The sequence below is a fragment of the Sinocyclocheilus anshuiensis genome, unplaced genomic scaffold (assembly GCF_001515605.1).
Source record: "Sinocyclocheilus anshuiensis isolate Anshui unplaced genomic scaffold, SAMN03320099.WGS_v1.1 scaffold54, whole genome shotgun sequence".
NCBI lineage: Eukaryota > Metazoa > Chordata > Actinopteri > Cypriniformes > Cyprinidae > Sinocyclocheilus > Sinocyclocheilus anshuiensis.
This window is the reverse complement of record NW_015547654.1, coordinates 1,326,993-1,342,950: the sequence shown is the minus strand read 5'-3', so window position 1 is coordinate 1,342,950 and position 15,958 is coordinate 1,326,993. Positions and strand designations below refer to the sequence as shown.

General features: G+C 36.6%; 1 protein-coding gene across 3 annotated transcripts in view; it reads right to left on the bottom strand.

The window, feature by feature from the left end:
• Positions 1-15,958, bottom strand: part of ripor2 (RHO family interacting cell polarization regulator 2) — an 89,088-nt gene that overhangs the window by 34,258 nt on the left and 38,872 nt on the right. For all 3 annotated transcript variants that reach the window (XM_016504363.1, XM_016504362.1, XM_016504364.1), the window contains exons 2-6: positions 8,082-8,202; positions 6,583-6,744; positions 6,319-6,397; positions 4,990-5,013; positions 4,648-4,701 (exon numbers count right to left, since the gene is read on the bottom strand). In XM_016504363.1, coding sequence (XP_016359849.1) covers positions 4,648-4,701; positions 4,990-5,013; positions 6,319-6,397; positions 6,583-6,744; positions 8,082-8,202 — 440 coding nt within the window. The remainder of the gene's footprint in view (positions 1-4,647; positions 4,702-4,989; positions 5,014-6,318; positions 6,398-6,582; positions 6,745-8,081; positions 8,203-15,958) is intronic.

The following is a 15,958-nucleotide window of genomic DNA, read 5'->3' as shown; positions in this document are numbered from 1 at the left end:
AACTCATTCTCTGCCAGCAGGAGGCGCTGTTGGAGTGGTAGAGATTAGGGTTTCCCCGGTAACGGCTGTACACAAAGCAGCGCTCCACTCAAAAAACACTGATTTATCAGACATTACATGCAAGATTAAATGAAAATTCATCCAATTTTCTGGAGACAGTCGGTTTCTTTCAGAAATACAGTGATATAAAAACACCCGCACTCAATGTATGGGAAACACTGAAGTCTCATAATTGAAGTGTAAATTCTGCAGATCACATCATTGTCCAGTATTGTACTGTCAGCAATTTATTATAAAAACGTTTTCATAATTGTAACATACATATTTACATACATAATTATTCAGGTGCATGTGTAATAACTTGCGAAAACTTGAGGCTACAGCAGCGCTTCTTCTTCGTCGTCTTGTCTGATGCACTCAACCAAGCATTCTAACCACGGCCTCGCCCCTCCCCACCCCCCAACCTTTCGAATTTCCATAGGCCGGGATTATTTTAATGATATTCTAATGGGCCGCTTTGTGATATCACAAAACCCCCGGAAAACAAACGCTGTAGTCCAAATGCGCCATTCGTTGTAGTTCTTGAAAAGGGATTATTTTTTTTAAACGAAATATCTCCCTTTGGAGTGGACTTTGAGATTTGTAAGTTTGAAGATCTTTTTTATGCCCAAACACACTACACACTGACTAAAATTCAAACAGGGAAAAAGCATAATAGGACCCCTTTAAAATTATATATATATAGATGTAATTAGGTCCTAAATAAGTGTCAAAAAAGCACTGTAAAGTTCATAAATTTTTATTTAATTGGAATTAACATGCAATTAAGTGTCTGAAAACATTACACTACGTTCACATTCAGATTATTCTTTTAAAGTACATTATTTCCATAAGTACTCTTTTTAAAAGTATGCTAAAGTGTGCTTCTTTTTCACAAGGGTACATAAGACAAGCATTTTGGAAAATGTATATAATATAATATAATATAATATAATATAATATAATATAGTGTTAGTGTATTAGTGGTGTGGTATGTAGGAGTGTGTTGGTGTTGAAAATGATGCATCTGGGGTAAACTGTGACACACACCCAGATATGCATTTCTGCAAACAGTCATTCCCGCTGGGAACGCGTTTGATCTACTTGGACACGACTTCTTTTTGGTTGACAGCAGAGGTCCAAGGTGCGACTCAACCCAGCCATGCGTGCGTGTGAGCAGCTGTTTGTCAGCCCTCTGTCCATCGCAAGTGTGCAGTTTCGGATTAGGCCTACTGAGTCAAATAACAAGCCAAGAATACACAGCTGGTTCACACACACCGCAAAAACAACAGAAGGAACGAGACCAAGAGTGCACACATACATGGCATATTAATATGTATCACTGTACTATGAAGATATTTTAAATGGACGAAGTGGAAAAATCCTCTTAAGTTACAGGCATGTATCAGCTGTGATCAGAGGATTTAGACCCCTACTCGGGGGGATGCCAGACTGATTAAACAGAGATTAAACCTACAATAATTCACCCACATCAAACATCTTTGGGGTCCAAAGCCAGATCATAAACTGCAAGCCTTTTGAAACCTCCTCTTGGTGTTGCCTAACTTCCTATGGGCAAGCGGGACAACTATGGATAAAGTTGATTTTTAAAAGCACAAACCCCTGCTGAGAGTCTGAGGCTGTTATCAATGTCCTTTCTGTGAGAGACATAAAACAATTATATAATTATAGACATTAGTTTTCCTACAGCCATCACTGGCCTCTTTACCCACAGCTCTCACAGATCAGTGTGCTGGATATTATTCTGCTGATGTCTTTCAACAGAGGCTATGGAACTAAAATAAAATTGTCAACGCCATTGGCTGCTTTAAAGTGGAAGGAATAAAGGACTCAACCTATTAGGAATTAACTTCTTAGAGAAGGTGCTGTGCTCTTGCATGCTAACAGACTAACAGTAATTGTTGACCCTCTCAATTGATATTACCCTCAAACCCTCTCTAAGAAGTTGGGCATCTGAATTCATCCCCTTTAATGCACCGCCTCTACAGACATCAAAGCCCTGCTCCTGGAACAAATCCTCCTCCTTCACCAGTTCATCATGTTATGCGGTATTTAATACATAATAATATCACGTCATGTATTCAATGAAATAATAATAATAATAATATAACTTGTCTTAATAAACTCACATTTTTTACAGAACCAAGATCCAGCTCATAAAAACTTATATAATCTGCATGCACAATGCTCAGTAATAAAGTAGCAAAAACAGTAATAAGGTAGTAAAATTCTTTAACATGCATTTTTAATATAACTAGATGTTCTATGCATATTTCCAGTAGAGCTGCAAGATTCTGGATAAACTGAGAATCACGGTTTTTTTGTCTCAAATAGATGTAGAAATAACGAAAGACACCCCCGTCTATGAAACAGCTTTTGAATCAATTGTCCAATTACTTATGGTCCCTTGAAAAAGGGGGGAGGTACATTGTAAAAAGCTGTAATTCCTTAACATTTTCTCCAATTTTGAGGAGAATACCCTCAAATTAAAGCACAGAGTGTGCACTTTAAGCCCATATTATATAACTGTAACATGAATGTTTTGGTCAGCAGCTAAAATATAATAAGAATTGTGTCCGTGTCCAAATACATGGCTATATGTGTGTGTGTGTGTGTGTGTGTGTGTGTGTGTGTGTGTGTGTGTGTGTGCGGGTCTATAAACAAAAATTAATATTAAAATGATGGAAAAGTGGTTTGAATGAATGATTCAATGACTCACTCATAAATAGCCTATTTCATTACTGGATGAATCAGCGTTTTTGAACGAATCTCTTGAATGAATGATTCAATGACAAATACATTTTTAACAGTAACTTGTCACAATGTAATCAACACAAACGTTATTTGAAGCGCCAATTACTTTCAAAAGGTGATTTGCTCTATTTTAATCGCTACCATAGTGTTCAAATCTGAACTATAAACTTTTATCCTAGTACTTCTGTGATAATATGAATGACTGTAAGACAGAAAAATACTGTGTAGTTGAAAGGCTGTTTGTGAAGCTGTTTCTTACCTAAACATAGTCACTGTCTGCTCTCTGTGTCAGTGGCAGCGCGAACACAGATTTGAATGTTCCGGTATGATTTTTTCAAAGGTTAAGTAGACACAGACGAATCGCTGTCATGTAGAAATTAGATAGACATTGCAATCTTTTAACGATTAATCGTGCAGCTCTAATTTCCAGGTAACATCCTGAAGTCCTTGTTTCACGCATGTTAATTTTCCAAAAGATTCAGTCTGATTTGTTGTACTGGTTTAAACAGTTCACTAAAAAGAACCATTTCAAAATAATGATTTGTTCACGAACTGGACATCACAAGTATGTTGTTGGAAAACCTAAGCAAACGTTGAGATCTCTTCTGAAGCTTCAGAGAAGACACATATGAAATTACTAGGGTCTTTTTCCTCAGGAGAAAATTATGAGAAGTAGGAGACTTGTTCGTTTACTCTATATTTATTCTGCCTGGGAGAAATAGTTGAGATATTAAAGAGATCTCATTTGTGATTTTTTTTCCTGTGGGATGTCAAGACTGATGATCCATGTGAACTAAATAGGGCAGCACAGATCCAATCAGCTTTGAACATAAACTTTCCCTTCTCATTTCACCAAAATCATACAGAAAATGCATCTCCCCTATTTAGACATGCACACACTCATTAACACCCTGGATTGAGCCATCAGAGGTTTGTTCATCACTCAAGGGAATTGCTGTGACCTAGATCCAGTGGCAACCATAAAGAGCATTAAACACAGGGGAAAACAAAACACTTCTGCAAGTCACACACAAAATGTTCTTTATAAGGGCGAAAACAAAAAATAATGATTCAACTGTTTTTTTTTTTTAGATCCATACTCTACCACAGTGTTTCCCACCCGGGGTGCCGTGTAAAAAAATCTTTTTTAATATTTTTAAATTGCTAAAATGTTCAAAAAAAGCATCTATTATATAATATCCATTTCTGATGTCGCCAATAATTTGAGATGCACCTTCTTCCCTGTTGTACCGAATATCTATACTTTCAAATTATCACATCGAAGTTAGAAATTCAAATATTGTGACAAAATTAATTTTGTAGGGTGCCACAACTTTGTTAAAATTTCCAAAGGGTGCCGCGACTAACAAAAGGTTGGGAAACACTGTACTACCACACAGTTCCAGTGATCTAGCTGAATGCGGAGCTAATTTCAAGTGTGTAGGGCTAATTTGAGCTATGAATTGCACTTCAACAGCCTCAAAGCTCCTGTCGTCAGGTTGCCATGGCTACTTTGGGACTAGACGTGCTGCTGAGTTGCCAATCAGCACTGTAGTTTACAGCAGACACCCACCTGTAATGTCACTAAAACACACTGAAAGAAGAAGGGCACACAGCAGGACTCCAGACACTGGAGAATGTCAAACCGGGAGACTCAAAATGAGTCAGGACATTCATTGGAAACCTGAAGCGCTCTCAGAAAAACAACAACAACAACAACAACAACAACAACTGTATTTTCACTTGTTGTACTGCCTTCACTTTTTCCAATCTATAAAACAGACAACGAATGCACACACACACACACACAGTCTGGATATATATAAAAAATACCTTGCTGATGTGGAACTCCAGTCTTCGCATGTATCGCTCTATGGTCTTGATTTGCTAAGATGCAAGAAGAGAAAACGTCAAAAATTAAAGTTATTCACTCAAAAAGAAAAGGCCAAAGAGAAGAATGTTTTTCAAACAGGGATGAATCTAAGTTCAGAGCCCCAAATTTTCAACACGGCTGACACCTGCGGCGATTAGTGTCGCAATAACGGATGCAGCACATCATTTATGCAAAGCTGCTTATTTTTCCTGCTGCATGTTTCTGACCTCAAACTTCTTAGAAAGGTTAACACAGGTCACCTAAGACAGGTTAAGAAGCATTAGTGTGTTTAGGGACCCTACCTTGTCCAGATCATACAGCACACCCTGAGGAAGAAAAATAGATATGTGAAATCAGTGGAAATGCTACAAAAAAAAAAATCAACATTTTATTATTTAAAAAAATTTTGATGTTTGGACAAAATCCCTGCTGAAAAGAGCATCTTAGATCAGCCTGATGGTCCAGGCTGGTTTATGCTGTTGAATGGCAACAAAATTGAACTGATGAAGTACTGAAAATAGTTGACCAGGGATTTCTCGCTTCTTTTAGCTAGTAAAGAAGTCTGACTCCAGCACACCAGCATCCAACTAAAACATATGCTGCACTGCAATTAATGACTTTTTAATGAGTTTTTAATTTCTTTTTGTACTTTTTTCACTTGTCTTTTATTTGTTTATAATAAAAAGAAAGAAATCTGCCACTGCAGTATGCCAGAATGTCTCCTATTAAAAATACATTCTCTGAAGAAAAGTCTTAATATCTTATGCAGTATTGCTTCTCAAATAAAACATCTTGTTTAAAGCATTTCTAGATATTCGAATACATTATTTCATTACAATATGTTTTTGAAAATGTATAATATGCATAATATATGTTTTGTAAGAATGTAATATTGCGAAATATTATTGCAATTTAAATAACTGTTTTCTGTGTGAATATATTGTAAAACGTAATTTATTCCTGTGATGCAAAGCTGAATTTTCAGCATCATTACTCCAGTGTTCAGTGTCACATGATCCTTTCAGAAATCATGCTGATTTGCTGCTCAGGAAACATTTCTTATTATTATTAAGGTTGAAAACAGCTGTCTTTGTGGAAACTATGATAGTTTTTTCAGAATTATCTGATTGATCAAATTTAATGTGTCCTTGTTGAATTCCTTTTCAGTTTTTCAGCAGGATATACTGTACATTCTAGAGTCATTAACAGTCTTTTTGAGTAAAGGTGCTTGCACACTACAGAAAACTCAGACAGGGTTTGACGGATAGGAATGCACAAGGTTGATTAAATCGTATCAACTCGATTTTGAGGACATTTAAAGAGACTGGTCCAGGAATACACTGAATTGGACTTCTGAAACGGCCTCACTGGCTACTGCTGGTAGATGCTGGAACTACGCAATCTTGTACTCTGACTAAATCAACAAACAACATTTACATTGTGAATAATTCATTATACTACAATGTTTCAACAGTTGCTGATTCGTTTTTGGAAAGTTTATATCCCTGCTCTGCTGCCTTTGACTTAACAACTCATGATATTTGCTCATTGAAATCAATAGATCTGCAGCACTCTGACGCAGTGTAAACCGCAGTGTGTAGGCACGCCGATGATGTCATATCCAGTCTCACCAGTCTGGAGTTCCTCTTCATGTCTTTCATGAGGGAAGTGAGTTTATCCAGCTCTGTTTGGTGCACCTCTAGATATTCACTGACAGAAAGAGAAAATGACAAAGACTTCAGAATGATGCAGGAACAATGGCCGTACACAAAGATTTCATCACAGCCATTCTGAGCAGCAGTGATTCATGCGGTCAATGTGCGCTCAATATGACTGTAGTGAGAGCTGAGAGAGAAGATCTATGTGACAAGAGGAAACATCTGAGCAGCACTCACTCCAGGCCTTGTTTGAGGGCTCCGTAAACTTCTTCCACTCTTTTGGGCTGCGGCTCTCGTGAGCTGCTGCTGCTGCTGGACTTGTGCCCGGACAGATGGGGCTTCCTGGGCTTTGAGATGGGCTTCTTCTGCACTGCTGAGTTCCCCATGAAGGAGTTACACCTGAAAACACACAAACAGATGTGAATGAATCTTAAGAAAACTGTCAAGAACATGTGGTAGTTCTTTGCCACAACAAAATCAGCTAGCAATAAGAAATTATGTTCTGCTTTAAAAAAAAAAAAAAAGCCTTATTTTTACCACCATCACGCTGACGTTTATTAAATCAAAGTTTCTGTGTTGTGCTGCCGCTCATCTGATTTTAAAGTTGAACTCTACTGCATCAAATGTTGCTGTCACTCAACCAGTTGGCAATTTAAAATGATTTCATTTATTTATTTTTTTGCAGTCAGCTGTCAGAGTAAACAAATATTAAGATTGTTTGCATTGTGACAATATTTCTGTAAACATAATAATAATAAATACTTACTTTAAATGCAAAATGCTAATAAAATACTAATAAAATTATTTAAAATTAACATTTTTATTATTGTTATTTAAATAGAAAATGAATTCTATGAAATATATAAAATAAATCATTTCATCATTACAGTAATGAGAATCTTGAAAATAGAAATTAGAAATAAAATATAAAACAGAAATTGCAAAAAAAAAAAAAAAAGACCAGATGCATCACAGTATTATTAAAATATATTTTATATATTAAATAATACACAATTACACAGAAATAATTAAAATAAAAAAATTCTTATTTTTATTCTTTTAATTTGGGGGTGAAATACTGTCTTCCAGTGTAAAAGCCAGAGAGTTTAGTGCAGACTTGAAGCCTGTAGTCTAGTGTTGGCATTTTAGTGCACTTCACGCTGTAATATCCATGCAAATAACCACCCTCTTCTCTTTTGGGAGGCTTCAAGGATTCATGTCACATGCGGATAAAGCTTGTAGTGTTGTACATATTCCTCAGTGCTTCCTGACATTTAAGACTTCTGTCAAAAGACGGGGTACTTATTAGCCTACTTCTGCTGTCACAGTCCACCACATCTAATAATATTCCCGTTTCATAATAACACAATGGCAGTTGGTTGCTCAACATGAACGTGTCTGAACGTGTCACACACAGTCAAAAAAAGCACTGCAAGTAGTGCTACAGTAAATCTAGGCCATTGTGTAGAATGAGCACATGCTGTTGCCTAAGGGTCATCCACTCACGATGCACTGCGTCATACTAAGATAAGCCAGTGTGCCCTGAACAAACACACTCTTTAATGCTGTTACTGCACCCACTGTTTTACACAAACATAATAAGTGGCTCTTTTGCAATTTTGAAGTCTATTTTTACATTCCAAAATCTAGTGGAAAGTCTTCCCAGAACAGTGAAAGTGGTTACTGCAGCAATGGTTTTAAATTGTTTTAGCCTCTGACAGGGCACATGACCTCACCGTGAGCGTCTCTCCTGCAGGGTGCTGAAGCCGGCGAACGACTGGCTCCTGATGATGCCATTGGGCCCTCCAGGAGAGTGAGTGCCAGCAGCCATGATGTCTGGGAAGCGGGAGGACACTCCTGCAAGAGGGCAGAGAGGATTCTGGGTAAGAGAGAAGTCAGTGGAACAGATGGGGGAAGGGTTGTGTGTGTAGAATGATGGTGTTGGGAATGACCAAATGCAAATTTTTAACCAGTACTCCATTTAAAGAGATAGTTCACCCAAAAATGAAAATTTGCTGTTCATTTACTCACCCTCATGATACGAGCATGTGTGAACCAAGCACTTGAATTAAGGTGCGAATTGAAAGTTTTTATGGTGTCTCATGGTTTATTCACTCTATATGCTTTAGACATGTAAAACATCCACATTTCACATCATTAGTCAGTGCTTTACTATAATTGCATTTACGTCATTGTGTGATTCAGTAAACGAACTAGTGAATCAGTTATTTGGACCAGTTCATTGAAACAAACTGTTTGAAAGAACCAGTTTGCGGAAAAGAATTGGATTTCCCTGTTTGGATCACAGGCAATAATGTTGTAAATAATGTTCAGTTTCTTGCACAGACCGATTGTTTCGCTTCATAAGATCAAAATATATCATTCAGGAGCCACGAATATTCATTTTGTTTTACCTGATATGCTTTTTTGACTCTCAAAGTCATGGTAGCCATTGACTTGCATTTTATGAATCACCAGAGACCACAGTTTCAGCTAAAAATCTTCTTTACCGTTTCTTTACTGAAGAATAAAAATCACCTACATCTTGGAAGGCCTGAAGGTATTAAAATTAACAGCATTTTTTAATTTTTGGGTGAACTATCCCTTTAATGACATAGGAAATAATTTCAAACACACTAATAATAAATAATAAACAGTGATTACATTAATGCACTTATAACCGAAGATAAGATTTCAGGGGTTTAAATGCAGAAATGTACAGTTACTCCTTTTGTTAAAACAATAAGAAATGAACTTGATTCATGTCACAGATTTATGTTTGGGTTTTTGCTTTTGCTTTTTTGTATGTGTATGTGGTAATTGATATTACGACAAATGCTGTGATTAACTTAGTGAACCTGACACATTCACCGGATTTTATTTTTTGAAAGATACTGGCTTTCTAACGAAAAGATATCCTGACAACTGTGACTCTAGATCAAAGTACATAAAACCAGCTGAAAATCACACAGGAAAGCAAGCAATGAGTCATTTAATCTCCTGTGTATACAGTTACTGAAAATAGCACTGCTGGGTGAGAAGACCCCATATGGTGCACATTCAGAGGTTTTTATAAAGCGCTCAAAGCCACCTGAGCCCACCGCAGAAAAAGCACTTAGAAGCATAAGGCGGCCTAATGGAGCCCAGAAAGACCAACGTCATCACTCATTTCTATCAAGTGTAATGATCCAGCGAGGGCACAGAAGTCTCCTGCTTACAAAAAGCCTTCAAGATCATCCCTGATCTCCTTATAGCTCATCTCCAACCTCCCATAATTCATCAGAGCAAAGCAGGATAATGACAGCGGCGATTTGAGGGTAATGAGGGTATCTGTGATCATCGATGTGAGAGACTCATTCTGACCCCAGATCAGCATGCAACCTTCGTAGCCCTGCCTGGCACTGATATCTACACCAGAAAAGAGGGAAAAATCTGGGTTTTGCAGTTGGGATTCTCTCCATAGTTGAGGTTTCACACTGTATCCAGGGGCTGTTTGTCGGAGGTAACCATACACCTGTGGGTTTATGCTCAGTGCAATAGGTACATAATTGCTTATAAAAAGCTAAACCAAACCAATACAGCTCTGAAATAGATGTTGTTTGCAGAGGAAAAACAAAAGAGCCTTGTATAACTGGCTATTTATAGGCAATGTTATATTGGTTTTGCCTCTAGAATTAACTAATGTACTGTACATCTTGATCATTTGACAAACACTCAGATCATCTTCATAAACAGGAAAATAAAAGGCAGAAATATAAAAAGAATACACAGCAGCATACAATTCTTGAAGTCTAAAATAACCCATCCAATCAGAGAACTGCTCTAGAGAATGGTGATATTAAATTTTCATATTTTTCAAAATAGGTGTCCCTTTTGTTGTTCTGTGTCCATAATGTTATCAAAACTATAAAGTAAAAACTATACTAGCTTAAAAACGGCACGATTTTCTAAATAAATATTATTTTTATATTAATATTCAAGAAATATTCAGTTATGAACATAAAATATGTTCTAATAAAATAGCGAATTAAAATAATCTACTAAAATAGAATAAAAATGTATGTATATACTGTATGTGCATACACATACATTTTTCATTGTAATATGATATTATGTATGATATGATTCTTTAATATAATACAATGAACATATATATACAGTTGTGCTCATAAGTTTACCTACCCCTAGCAGAATGTGCAAAATATTAATAATTGAAACAAAATAAGAGGGATCATGAAAATTGCATATAATTTTTTTATTTAGTACTGTCCTGAATAAGCTTTCACCTAAAAGATGTTTACATATATAGTGTAAATATAGTATATTTACCGTTATTTCAATTAAATGTATTAATTTACTACATTTTTTATTGAATATTAATAGTGCAGTGTAATTTATTTTGTATCAACTTAATTTATGCATCCAAGGATTAATGCTGAAATCTATCAAAAAAAAAAAACACAAAATGAACACAAGGAAACCAATATAACTAATTGCTTATTTTAATAAACAAAGGTTCCACTTCAGTTTCAAAAACACAAAGCGACACTGTGCCAACCAGTGCATGCTGGGATTGTTCCACTCATTCTATTCAGGCCTAGTCGTCTCGGTTCACAGGCACTTGTGAAGCACCGTTGATGTGGGCTACGTCATCCCCGTCCCTCCGGGCACGACGGCTCATAAGTATTCTGACTACAGCTGCCTGGCACCCAACTCTGAACTCTTCACTGTGAGAGACGGATGACGAGGACAAAAGAACCAGAGAGGGGGGCTTCATTAATTTGTCACCTCCAGCAGGGACCATGTTTATCTGGCTCGTTGAGGGTGTGAGGGGGTCTTGAAGCTGGGCTGGAGAAGTACTGAATAAAAAGTGTGTGTGAGGCAGAGGGGGTCCCTCGTTTCCTCCCAACAGCCCATATTATGAATTCTGACTAGTGTTTTTGTCGTTTTAAGCATAAATCTAAGTTTATCTAGTGAGCTGTTTAAAATAAGAAAGCAACTGCAGAAAAACAAAAAAAACAACAACTCAAGTTATATTCTCTGAAAATAAGAACTAATATCTTACACTCTTAAAAGATACAGTGTCTTTGGTAAGAATGCATAATATATCAGTACCGTATCGGTTATCGGACGATTTAACAGTATCAGTCAATGCTGGATATTTCATTATTCCTGCCTGCTTATTTCCCCAATTTTTATATTTAGAATACTTTTGGTGTCATCTTCCAAAACACTCACCATTTAACAACACTGTTAAATGCAAATCTCAAAATGAATATTAATTTTTCATATTATACACAAATTGTGTGATGCCTAAATTCACTTGTATCTTATAAAAAGATTGATTTAGGATTTTTTTGTATTTTAATCCTTCATTTATCTAGACAAAATATTGAATTTTAATATCTACAATTTATTGGTTATCAGCCATAACATAAAAACGATTAGCTTAAAGTCCGCGTGAACCGGAAGTTGCTGTCGACTTTATTTCAGTGTAGTGACGTATTTCCATCTGAAACAGAATATTTAATAGAGGGCATGGTTTTATTTTTGCGCTCCTCCTCTCTGTCTCTCACTCATAGCAACCTAACGGTTAGAGGGGTGTGTTTAAGGATATTCTGCCCAAGCCATTAACTGACTTCATCAGAAAAGGAATGCCATTCCAGAGCGGAAGTAAATGTTCAGATTTTGATTAAAGATTACGAAGACAAACAATTTTTTTCAGCGGATTAACTTGCACGGATTAATTGTTTACATCAAGACTAGCAATGTGCGCTAGTAAAGTAAATAAAGTCCATTTTGATTTCATGCAGACTTTAACATTTCAGACAACTTTTAACACTAGTGCAACTCAAGTTTTAAAGGGATAGTTCAATCAAAAATTAAAATTCTTTCATCATTTACTCACGCTCAAGTTGTCCCAAACCTGTATGACCAAACAGCTGACGGTAGCCATTGTCTTCCATAGTATTTTATAATCATACTATGGAAATCAATGGCTACTGTCGACTGTTTGGTTACCAAGATTCTTCAAAATATATTCTATTGTGTTCAATAGAGGCTAGAAACTCATACAGGTTTAGAACAACTTGAGGGTGAGTAAATGATGACACAATTTTTATTTTCCGGTGAACTAGCCTATCCCTTTAAGTTTGTTAGAGTATTTTTACTGAAAAAACAAAAATGGATGCGATTAATATCAAACAAATAACATCAGGATTTTATAGATTCCATTTCCTTTCTGCACTTCAGTGCTTGGAAAAGTAATTTTATTTCCCACGCAAGCACGTGTGCACAGCCGCATGCACACGTGGACACTATCTGCACGCGTGAATATCATCAAACTCAACCCACACTGCAACTTAACAGCAGCACGATTCCTAAAGGCTGTATAAATTATAGTTTCTATAGTAACAGCAGACAATGCACAATGTGTCCAGTAAAAGAGCACTGTTATCATGGATCCCCCACAGCAGGCCTCCTCCTGTCCTTCTGCTCTGAGGACCCATTGTCTTCCCCGGTCATTTGCTCTAAGATAGGAGTTCAATCCCAGCAGCTGTGTGATGCTCAGCTGGTCTTGTTCCACACTCTCCACTACGCCTTGGAAGAGCGAAGAACTCATTTCAAACATCCATGCCAACTGTCAAGCATGTGGCAGTGACCGACTGACCCTGTTCTACTCATGCTGTAGTAATGTGTGCTTTGGCCAGTGTCACCAAACGGCCAGAACAAGGACCTGCAAAACCACATACACTCAAAATCAACAAGTCTATTGGTTGACTCAATGACCAAATATGTCATCACAAGTCTGACTTTATTATAAGCACAAAGATTATAAACACAGTGAAACATGATTCTAAAGCAGGCACATGATGACTGAATGGATGCTTTTGTGTTGTGACCGAAAGATCATGACAGTGGCTGCTATTGTTTAAAAGTGTCCTAAAAAATCCAACATTCTTCATGAAATTGGGAGGCACTTTAAGTTTATTGCCACATGAACAAACAAAGTGAAACATCCCCCATGTCAGAAAAAAACACAAACACACAATAAAATGTGACACAGGCATGCCTAAAAATAACAAAAAGTGCAAAGAATGTAAGGGGGAATAATACAAAGAAAATACTAAAACTCCCTCTCACTAGGGTCAGTGATGCTTTGTTCCATTCAATTTCATTCAAGTCAGAAACTCTTGAAACACTCTAGAAACTTTCTATTGTTTCTATCTATACTTTCTAACCTAAAAAATGAATTGAATGAATTGAAAGTTAACAGAGACCCAAACTGAAGTGGACCAAAAAGAAATTCACATTTTATACATGCAAAGAGAACCGAAGTCCTTGCACAATTTCCATGCTAGTCATAACTGCTTTATTGCTGGTCAACCAGAATGGTTTTACTGGTGACGTTTGGGAAGAAAAAACAATTTTGTGGGATTGTTTGCAACAATTCAATAAAGTTTAATTGAACTGACCTTTATTTTGAGTGCAGTATATGGCACGCCTTATATTTTCCTAATTTCTCTCAGCTTAAAGGTCATAAGTACACATAATCTAAATGTAAAAGCTGAAGAGTTTGAACACACTGATATAGATGAAGCTGACAAGTTAACATATCAAGTTGATGTGTTGGGATGTAAATTTAATATCCCCTAAAGCTAAAATACTAAGCTGTGTTAAAATACAAACAGTGACACATGCATCTTATGGTCAAATCTTTTTGATTCTTCTGATAGTCAAAAACAGGCATTTATATTTAAGCCCCCGACATCAATCTCATATGATTAAAAACACTTACTAAACGGGTCAATATTTGAACAGGAATGTGTGTTCAGCAGGATCATTTGGCCCAACTTTGGTATTAATGGATGATTTATTTCATATTTAATCCACAGACTTAAGACTGCAGAGCACTTGAATGTTATCTAACGGCAAATACTAAAATGTCACACTATTTTCATCTTCATTGTGTCTGAAGGCAGAAAGAAACTATGTCAGGAGGCCTGAATTACACTTGACCACTGATAACCTCTGAAAGGCACATGAAGAGTTTGTAATCTCAACCTCATATCCATCTGAACATGCTGGAAATGTCACTGTGTGAAATGTCTGTTCATTATTCAACTGCTAAAAAAAAAACTGTGTGAGAGTATCTGAGGATAACGCAGCATAGCTGGCTAAAAACCAACACAAACCCAGATCAAATGTCAAATGTCATAAGACGTGAATCCTCCTCCTCATATCCATCTGAACATGCTGGAAATGTCACTGTGTGAAATGTCTGTTCATTATTCAACTGCTAAAAAAAAAACTGTGTGAGAGTATCTGAGGATAACGCAGCACAGCTGGCTAAAAACCAACACAAACCCAGATCAAATGTCAAATGTCATAAGACGTGAATCCTCTTCCCTGTGCCACAGCAGCTTAAAAAGGCAATACCTTTCAGTTTACAGTTCGTGTTAATAGAAGAGAGAACACATTTACTTAGAGGCTGTCAAATGTAGGAAGCTTGTTAGGGGAGGGGTGTTGTATAATCGCATATTTTGCTGTCATACTTCTAAGGAAGTCGATACTTCACTCAACCTCACACTGTTCCTGTGTCTTCAGTGGAAGTCAAAAAAAAAGAATGTTTTGGAAAATTTATTGGACATGTAAATATATTAAGAGTTCTGATTTGTCGAAAAGCGTATGGTTTTCTGATAAAAAAACTAGGCATTAAAGAGCCCATTATACAACCCCAATACATTTACGTTGGTCAGTGAAAACTTTGGCTTTGTACTTTTGTCAATTAAATAAAAGTTAAAGAGAATGAACAAATCACAGATTGTTGATTTTATTGCATTTTTACAAAACGTCCCAACTTCTCTGGAATTAGGGTTGGGTATCGTTTGTGTTTTTTTCGATACCGGTGCCAAATCGATACTTTTAAAACAGTTCCGGTGCCTAAACGGTGCCTGAACCGATACTTATTAAAAAATTAAAAAATTAAAATTCCCCAAAAAATGATGGATAGGCCATTAGCACTATAAACAAATATATATATATATATATATATATAATAGGCTACATATTGTAATATTATATAATCTTTTGCGCTATCTGTCACGCCCACTGAAGGCTCGTCAGTAGATCACACGTGCACTAATAGCGCTGAAGTGAACTAACCCTGGAACATAACCTGCTCCGGAGCAGGTTATCTTCAGAGAGCAAGTTGCTATGGTTACTTACATACCCTGAAAGTAACCTCCGATTTTGGAACCGAAAGCTGAGGTTATCCACTCGCATATCCTCAAACATACCCGGGTATGTCACATAACCTGCTTTTAGGAATACCCCCCAGATCACAAAAGGAAGCAAGTGTTGTGGAGTAAAAAGGTTATAATGTTCTCTTTTGTTGAACAGGTTTAGAAATGTGAATACAAGGGAAGTTTAGCTTTAGGCATTTTAATTTAAGCATGTTTAACTTAGTTAATGGAAGGCTACCTGCTGCCATCAGAGCAAGTGTAATTACTGCATTCATCATACACATACACTATACATCATATCTACACGATATCTTCTCTATTCATCTCATCTTAAATACACTATTCATCACATCATATCTACATTATAT